Raw genomic sequence first — 9,352 nt, 5'->3', positions numbered from 1 at the left:
ATTAGTGTATCCCTGCAGATCAAGGCAAAAGTGAAGAGGAGAGATGGCACTCTTTGAATGTTCTCTCTGACCACACTCTCTCTAGCGCCGTAGATGATACTCCTCACAGACAAGATGCTGCCTCACCTGACCCTCACCGGTGCATCCTGGACGCTGCTCTCCTGCCTATTCTTATTCCAGGTACAAGGTAAGTCTTCTCTACCTCTAGACCTGGCCTTTCTTTGAGTGTTTGGAGCCAAGGAACAAAGGAATGGTCTCAGAAGTCTCATGTGGTAATCGTGAGGGGTGTCCACACAGAAAAATCACCTGCAACTCATTCACCATCTTGCCTTATAACAGGGTGCTGGTAATGAAAAATACCATAGTGGCATCAGCAATGGAATGAGAGTGTTTCCTTTTTTGTCAGGAGGATCTAAATTATGTTAATATGCTGGAGAATCAATGTATAAGGGTCAGTAATGGAGCATACAAATAGACAGTATTAAGAAAGGAGAATCACCAAGGAACATGTATGGACATAACCTAGAACCTCTGCTCAGATGAAGCCCGTGGTAGCTCAGTAACCAATTGTTTTCCCATAGTAAGGGGAACAGGGACTATTTCTGACAGAAACTCAATGGCAAGCTCTTTGACCTCCCCACCCCCCCAAGGAAGGAACAGCCCTGCTAGGCCACAGAGGAGGACTTTGCAGCCAGTCCTGAAGATACCTGATAAAACAGGGTCAGATGAAAGGGGAGGAGGTCCTCCCCAATCAGTGGACTTGGAAAGGGGCAGGGAGGAGATGGGAGAGGGAGGGAAGGTTTGGGATCTGTTAGGCCCAGCATGAGCCTAATTTTAAGAAGGTATGAAGAGAACCCAGGAAAATAATCATCGATGCAAAATTGCAAGAAGATTATTTTTACCATTGCATAATGGGGTCAACCCTGCTGGTCAGCAAGGACTGGCACCAGGAGACAAAGGCCTTGGGTTTTTAAAAGACAAAGCGCTGGAAATTCCTGGGGTTGCAATATTGGCGAGTCAGGATTGGATGAGGAATTTAACTTTTAAAATGGTTGGTTCTGGGCAAACTTAGGTCCGGTCCTGTTGTAAATATCTGATCTTCAAGTTGGTTTGGAATTTCCTGCCATATGAGATATAGCCACAGTTAAAGGTGGGAGAATGATTAACTCATCCTGTGTCTGTTCTGAGGAGTCGGGGGTTACAGGCTTTGGATCAAAGGTCAGGAGCTATTCAGGAGAAGGATTGGGGCCATTTGGCCCATTTTCCAAAAAAAGCTCATCTCACAGGTGCCAGCTGGTGATTTTCTCTCCATTTAGTAGAGATCTCTGCTTGTTCTCTTCCTTATCTCTGCCCTCACAGATGGCTAATGTCAGGAACTTTTACATTCCTTGGCTCTCTGGAGAAGCACTAAGAGGCTTTAATTAACATGGGCCTAAAACTTGAAAATATAAGTTATAAGGCAATTAAAAGAAACATAGTTAACAAAATTAGTCTGATTCTTTCAGAGGGAATGAGGGAGTGGGATACAGCTGGGATACAGAGTTAATAAAATGTAACTAACTTAAAAAAAACAATAAAGAGTGTCACAGACTGTGGAATCTGTTGGAAGGGTAAAAGGAGAAGCTCTTTCATTTTGAAAGTCATAAGAATAAAGAACCTATCTGGGTGTAGTGGCACAGATGTTTAATTCCAGCATTCAGGAGGCAGAGGCAGGAGATTATCTGTGAAGCCAGTTTTATCATCTATATAATGAGTTGCAGGACATCCAGGGTTATGGAGAGACCTTTTCATAAAGAAAGCAAAAATGAACAAAAATCAGGATCACAAGAAGGAAAGTTTAATGTCTTGTTTATAGCCAGTACTCATAAATAATCTCTTATGTTGACCTCCCCATCCAACTCCAACTCTTCATCTCATGCCATCCCTCTTTTTATCTCCCTCCACCCGCAGGTGAAGACTCCCAGAACAAAGTGCCCTCTCCACGTACCAGCTGTCCCACGGGATCCAAGGCCTATCGCTCCCACTGCTATGCCTTGATTGTGACACCCAAATCCTGGTTTCAAGCAGATGTGAGTGCTCAAGGGTGAGGTTGAAGAGAACAATATAAAGTATGAGTTGATGACAGGAGAAGAAACCTCAAGGTTCCATGATTCCATGGGGGATCAGGATGACTGTTCTTTCTTCTATGTAATCTTTCTGCTCACACACTTCTAAGCTCTGTATCATTGTATCCCTCACACAGCTGGCCTGCCAGAAGAGGAACTCAGGACACCTTGTGTCTATTCTTAGTGGAGCTGAGGCTTCCTTTGTTTCCTCCCTGGTGAATGGCACAGTGAACAACTACCGAGAGATCTGGATTGGGCTACACGATCCAACGATGGTGAGATTCTAGTTTTCATATATTTTATCTCCAGGAGATAAATCTCCCAAGCAGTTTTCTGTGTCTCCTCTACCTGTGTAACATAAGGAGGATCTAGCACTCAGATATTGGGTGACATTAGGGTCAAGAACATCTCCAACACCAGAGAGAAGGGTTGAATTCTATGGAGATTCCTAGTCTTCAGATTAATTTATTTGTCTGTTGTCAGCTTTTGCATTTTTTCTTTTATTTGAAAAAGTCAACTGGGGACTTCTTTCATCTTCAGAACCCTTCACAAAAAGTTGAAGAGCCCTGTGAATTAAGATAAGATTTATATTAATTCATTAAAAGTTAGATTTATTTATTTGTATGTTTTTGCTAAATGTATGAGTATGTACCGCGTGCATGCCCAATGCTTAGAATAGTCAGAAATGGGCATCAGATACCTTACAACTGGAGTTATCAATGGTTGTGTGACGCTACATGAGTTCTGGAATCCAATCCACGAGATCTAGAGGCTATTCTGAAATGTGTCTTACTCACCTTGTAGCAAGTACTTTGTTACTCTAGCTCTACAGTTCTTGTGATTACTGGCAAGGATGAGTCTGTAGGAGATAGAAGTTAAGTCAGAACTTGCAAGTGAAAGAGTGTCTGGAGAGCATGGTAAATGAACTAAATTCTATAAAGCTCTAATGTGCTTTCTCTTCACTCCTTCTCTGGCAGGGTCACCAACCTAATGGAGGTGGATGGGAGTGGAGTAACTCCGATGTGCTGAGTTATCACAACTGGGATGGGGACCCTACCTCTACTGTTAATCGTGGCCACTGCGGGAGTCTGACAGCAACATCAGGTAAAGAAAGGAAAAAAAATGGAAGCGCCTTTGCCCAATCGTTTTCACATTTCTCCATTACCACTGGGTCTGACCACTGGTGGCTATCCTCCTGACTGGTGTATGGATTTGAGTTCTAACTTTCATGTTCCCAAATAGGGTATGGTTGAAGTTGAATGAAAGGCTCTAAGACTAGTACAGATTCTGGGGTGACCCACCATGAGATCTGAAAGAGCCAAGGTGTCTCTTTTCTCTCCCCAGGATTTCTGAAGTGGGGAGATCATCACTGTGATGAGGAATTACCCTTTGTCTGCAAGTTCAAGTAAGAGAGAGGCAGCATCCTGGGTTTATCATGAAGCTTATATTGACAAGGGATCATATACAAAGATTCATTCAACAAAGCTGTGCTCACGTCCAAGTCCTGAATCAGACTTATTATTCTATTGTTTGTTTGTTTGTTTTTTGTCTTCTTTTATCCATCTCCTTCCCACTATTTCAAGATTTTCTGTATGCTTTGAAATCTTGAAGATAAATTTTAAAAAACTTTATAATTTTGTGTTTTACTCCCATGCTAAGACACTGTGGAGTGTCAGAGAGTGGTTTGGGAAGGAAAACTACCCATTCACTAGAGTTCAGTCCATCCCACCTGGTGTGCTGTGATGGGTCTGGACTCGAGATTGTTCTCTTGTAGATATATGAAGATACCATCCTCTCACATACTCAGTTCTTGGCAGAAGCCCTGTAAAATTACCCTCCATATGTAGTCAAGGTAATAACAATAGGGTAACCCAGTTAAATCCAGTGCTGTGATTCATTTTTTTGGAATCTATGGAGATAGCCCTCAGGCCTACTCCTTATGTCATTTCAGCTCTTTTGGCTCAGGTACCAAGAAGCCCCACATGCTTTGGCTCTATGCTGCCCTTCATGATCATCAAGGATGTGTTCAGGATATTAAGATGTGCTTATTATCAGTTAAACATAATCCATTTAATCCAGACTTCATCAAGCCTCACAGTCCCAATCTCTATAACCACCTACCCTATCTCCCTGCTAAATTCTGCAGTCTTAGATTCCAAGCCACACATCTGGACCAACTAGGAGACCAGGACTCACATAAACAGAGTTTAGAAATGTTGAGTTCCTGGCCAGTCTTTTCTCTGTCAACAGCCTTTTCCCATTTTCTACTTAACATTTAATCAGTCCCAATAAGACAAACCTTTGGATTTGATAGTCTCCTATGACCCTGCCTCTAGGTTATCCCTTGTGGCTACAGGCACCTGTCGAATGTAGTGATACCCACACATGGAAACTCCCACAAAGCTATAATTCAAATCATCCCAAAGTTCTAAGTATCCTGTTTACTCTAGTGGTTTAACTGTCTATTAATATGTAGTTGAACGCTGTGAAAGTCCAGGACAAAGATTATTATTAAATTACAGGACCAAATTTATCAAGAATTATTTGAACACAAACTGTATGAACACACATATATATCACATGACCATACTTGCTTGATAGCCACATGTAGAAAGATGAACACTTCGTTCATAGCATATAAAAATTAAGTCAGCAGGGCAGAGATTTTCAGAGGCCCTCTGTGTCAGGCTCCTGACTTGTTCTCTCTTTTCTCCTTCTTCTGATGTCCATACTCTTTGCGTTTCTGGATAGGAATTGAGCATTTTAGCAAGTGTCTTCACTCTTGATTAGTTTCTTTAGGTGTACATATTTTAGTAGGTTTATCCAATATTATATGTCTATATGAGTGAGTATATACCGTGTGCATCTTTCTGCTTCTGGGATAGCTCACTCAGGATGATCTTTTCCAGATCCCACCACTATTAATGTAGATACTGAGACTTATGGGCAACCTTTGGGCAGAGTGCAGGGAATCTTAGGAAAGAAGTGGGAAATAGTAAGATCTGGAGAGGACAGGAACTCCATAAGGACAGCAACAGAACTAAAAAAAATCTGAGCACAGGGGTCTTTCCTGAGACTGCTATTCCAACCAAGGACTATGCATGGAGATAACTTAAGACCCCTGCACAGATGTAGCCCATGGCAGTTCAGTATCCAAGTGGGTTCCATTGTAATAGAAACAGGGACTGTCTCTGACATGAACTAATTGGCCTGCTCTTTAATTACCTCCCTCTGAAGGGGAAGCAGCATTACCAGGCCACAGAAGAAGACAGTGCAGCCACTCCTGATGAGACCTAACTGACTAGGATCAGAAGGAAGGAAAAGAAGTCCATATCAGTGGACTTGGGGAGGGGCATGCAGGCAGAGGGTGGAAGAAAGGAGGGATTGGGAAGGGAAGAAGGAGGGAACCACGGGGGGATACAAAGTGAGTAAAGTGTAATTAATAAAGAAAAATAAAAAAAAGTAAGTCAAAGACCAGAAAGATGACTCAGTGGGTCAAGGCGCCAGCTGTAAAGCCTGAGGATAGGAGTTTGATCCAGGGTCCCAGTGGTATAACCAGGTAACTCTGACCCCCCCACACAGGAAGCACATATGCACTTCCTAAAACATACATATGTACACAAAATAGCAAAAAACAATAATTCTTAAAATGTGCAAAATAAAAATGAACTCAAAATAGTTTTAAAGTTTGACTATATTAGCAAGATTAGAAAGAAATCATTGGTGAAAATTTCATAGTATTTTATTTTGAGCAGTACTTTTCGATGTGAGTTCAAAAGTCCAACAACAAGGCTAAAAAACAGACAAGTGTGCCAAAACCAAAAAGTGTCTGCCTGAAAATGTTCAAACAAGTAACATAATACAGAGTAGACGGGTTATATTTAGAAATATAAATGTATTTACATATATGCAAGCAATAACAAATAGTGAAAAAATAAAGAGGCCAAGAATATGAAGGAGGACGGGATGAGTATATCAGAGGGTTTGCAAAGAGGAAACAAAAAGGAGACATGTAATTAATTTTGACATGTAATGAATTTTGAATTAAAATTTCAAAAGTGAAAAGACTAGAAATAAAAACAGGTGACAGAAACTTGTGTGGCAAACAATGCAGCCGTTAGTAGAACAGAAGACACATCTACAGAAGAGGAGAAAACACATTGTATCTGAAGACAATGACACATGTGCAATAGGAACTCAAACAATTACAACATATAAAAAGAATTAGTCCCAGGGCTGAAAAGATGGCTCAGAGGTTACGAGCACTGGCTGATCTTCCAGAGGTCCTGAGTTCAATTCCCAGCAACCACATGGTGGCTCACAACCATCTATAATGAGACCGGGTGTCCTCTTCTGGTGTACATGTAGTCAGAACATTGTATACATAATAAATAAATCTTAAAAAAAAAGAAACAAAGAATTAGTCCCAATAGGCAGCTGAGTCTCCATGTAGAATCCCCGAGTAAGGGGAGCAGGGGTTGCCTCTGTCATGAACTGGGTTCCCTGCTCTTTGATCACTTGCTCCTGGTGATGCAGCCTTGCCAGGCTGCAGAGAAAAAACGATCCAGCCATTCCTGCTGAGACTTGATAAGCCATAGTAGAAGACAGAGAAGGAGAACTCCATCTTTCAGTGGTCTAGGGGAAAGTGATAGGGGGAAAGGGAGGGAGGGTGGTTCCCAGAGGAGCTGAGGGAGAGGGCTACAATTGGGATATAAAATAAATAAATTGCAAAGAAAAATTAAATAAATAAAAAATAAAAAGGAATTAGTTAAAGTTAAACAGGCAAAAACAACTGCATAGAGACCACTCAAAAGGATTTATAAATGCCCACAGGTGTGTTTGAAAGACAAGGCTCAAAGTCTCTAATTGTCAGGCACAGGCAAAACAAAAGCATCACATAGCCTCTCCTCACACCTGTTACCATGACTGTGTGCAGCATATAAAAGATAAGTGTTGGGGAGGATGCAGAGAAAAGGTAATCTTTTACACATTTAATAGGATGGTAATTTTAAAGGTATTATGTAAAATTTTGGGCTTCCTCAAAGAGCTAGATTTAGAACTGTCATGTGATACAACAGTCCCTCGATGAATAAACACCCAAAAGATACAACATCAGTATGAAATGAAATGTCTTTAGCTTATGTATTTCTGTCAGCTCAAAACTGAAAAGACAGATGAACAGATTTTCTTTTATAAAGAATTTCTTTTATTTTACTTATGTGGGTGAGGGTGGAGAGTGGCATGCGTATGTGAGTCACTATCCTGTGTAGACCAGAAGACAGTGTTAGAGTCTCTGGAGCTGGACACATGGGCATGGCAGGCAGTGGGCATGCCTGCTGAGAACAGACCCTGGGTCTTCTGCAAAAGCATCTCTCCCAGCATCGATTTTTCTTATAACGTATGTTCCTTGGATCATATGTTCACAATAGAATTATTCCACCTTCAGATGCAAGAAAATTCTGTCATCTGTTAGCACATCAGTGAACCTGAAGGACATTATATTAATTGAAATAATCCAGTCATAGAGCTTAAATACTGCATATTCTCATTTGTACATGAGACAATCGCTACAAAGAAGGGCTTTTAAAATTCAACAAGGAAAATTTGGGCATCAACAATCCGATGTCTCTAGCGATCTGTGTACTCTCTCTTCAGAGCTCAAATGCCATTTCTCTGGGTCAGGAGTTCCCTGAGCTCTTTTTCGTCTACATCCTTTTCCTGCTTCTTGCTTCCTTTCACAGCTTAACATAGTACTGAACAGCACCTAGGGCTAGCCAGTCCCCGCCACCTCAGAAGGGAGAGTGCAGCCTCTCCTCTTAACGTATGAAAGAACTATGAGTTACATTTTTTAGGCAAGCTAGGTAAAGGCAGGGGGTAAATGAAGATGCCTACCTCTCATCAATTGGAAAGCAGAGGTAGGGGGTTTGCTGTGAGTTTGCTGCCATTCTAAACTACAATAAAATATTCTGTAATAAAATAAACAGAAGCTAGGGAGCTGGCTGTCATTCAAATGAAGAGGTGAGTTTTAAACACCCAAAAGTGGAGGTGCCACACGTGTAATGCTACTGCTAGTGGGCAACGAAACAGAGGCAGGTGTATTCTTTTTTTTTTAATTTTTTATTTAACTTTTATTAATTACACTTTATTCATTTTGTATCCCCCATAAGCCCCTCTCTCCTACCCTGCTGGTCCCACCCTCCCTCTCCCTTCTTCACGCATGCCCCTTCCCATGTCCACTGATAGGGGAGGTCCTCCTCTCCTTCCTTCTGATCTTAGTCTATCAGTTCTCATCAGAAGTGGCTGCATTGTCAGGGTTCTAGGTTATCTCCATGAATAGTCCTTGGTTGGAGTATGAGTCTCTGGGAAGTTCCCTGTGCTCAAATTTTCTTGTTCTGTTGTTCTCCTTGTGGAGACCCTGTCCTCTCCAGCTCTTACTATTTCCCAGTTCTTACCTAAAATTCCATTCACTCTGCCCAACAGTTGCCCATCAGGCTCAGCATCTGCTTTGATAGTCTGCAGGGCAGAGGCTTTCAGAGGCCCTCTGTGGTAGGTTCCTAGTTATTTCCTGTTTACTTCTTCTTCTGATGTCCATCCTCGTTGCCTTTCAGGATGGGGATTGAACATTTTAGTAAGGGTCTTCTCTTTTTCTTAGTATGTTTAGATGTACAGATTTTAGTGGGATTATTCTATGTTGTATGTTTATATGAGTGAGTATATACCGTGTGTGTCTTTTTGCTTCTGGGACAACTCACTCAGGATGATCCTTTACAGGTCGAACCATTTACCTGCAAATTTCATGATTTCCTTATTTTTCATTGCTGAGTAATACTCCATTGTATAGATGTACCACAGTTTCTGCATCCATTCTTCAGTTGAGGGGCATCTGGGCTGTTTCCAGCTTCTGGGTATTACAAATAAAGCTGCTACAAACATGGTTGAGCAAATGTCCTTTTTGTGTACTTGAGCCTTTTTTGGGTATATGTGTAGGAGTGGTATGGCTGGATCTTGAGGAAGCACTAAAAAAATCAGTAGCACTCCTGTATACAAAGACAAAAGGGCAGGTGAATTCTTATCACTCACTGGCTAGCTTAGTCAAAGCAATGAAATCCAGGTCTAGCGAGAAACTCCAAAATTAGGTGGGGAACGAGTGAAGTCAACGTTTGGCCTTCACACCCATAGGTGTACATGTGTGCACTCATGCTACACCCATCCACATTGACAAGAAAGCAAAATACTTAGCAACACAC

General features: G+C 41.5%; 1 protein-coding gene across 1 annotated transcript; it reads left to right on the top strand.

The window, feature by feature from the left end:
- LOC110562199 (regenerating islet-derived protein 3-alpha-like) lies at positions 1-3,739 on the top strand. Its single transcript, XM_021658902.2, has 5 exons — positions 1-187; positions 1,951-2,069; positions 2,243-2,380; positions 3,083-3,209; positions 3,450-3,739. The coding sequence occupies exons 1-5, from the start codon at positions 94-96 to the stop codon at positions 3,512-3,514; spliced, it is 543 nt and encodes a 180-aa protein (XP_021514577.2). The 5' UTR covers positions 1-93; the 3' UTR covers positions 3,515-3,739.
- The last annotated feature ends 5,613 nt before the right edge of the window (positions 3,740-9,352 follow it).

The sequence above is a fragment of the Meriones unguiculatus genome, chromosome 5 (assembly GCF_030254825.1).
Source record: "Meriones unguiculatus strain TT.TT164.6M chromosome 5, Bangor_MerUng_6.1, whole genome shotgun sequence".
Lineage (NCBI taxonomy): Eukaryota > Metazoa > Chordata > Mammalia > Rodentia > Muridae > Meriones > Meriones unguiculatus.
The sequence above is the reverse complement of the archived record's forward strand: the minus strand, read 5'-3'. Positions and strand labels throughout refer to the sequence as shown.

What these genes read in the sequence shown, in the direction of transcription:
- LOC110562199 (XM_021658902.2), top strand. Translation starts at nt 94, where the DNA reads ATGATACTCCTCACAGACAAGATGCTGCCTCACCTGACCCTCACCGGT. An exon ending in AATCCTGGTTTCAAGCAGAT is followed by an intron (nt 2,070 to 2,242) that starts GTGAGTGCTCAA and finishes TCCCTCACACAG; the next exon opens with CTGGCCTGCCAGAAGAGGAA. An exon ending in GAGTCTGACAGCAACATCAG is followed by an intron (nt 3,210 to 3,449) that starts GTAAAGAAAGGA and finishes TTCTCTCCCCAG; the next exon opens with GATTTCTGAAGTGGGGAGAT.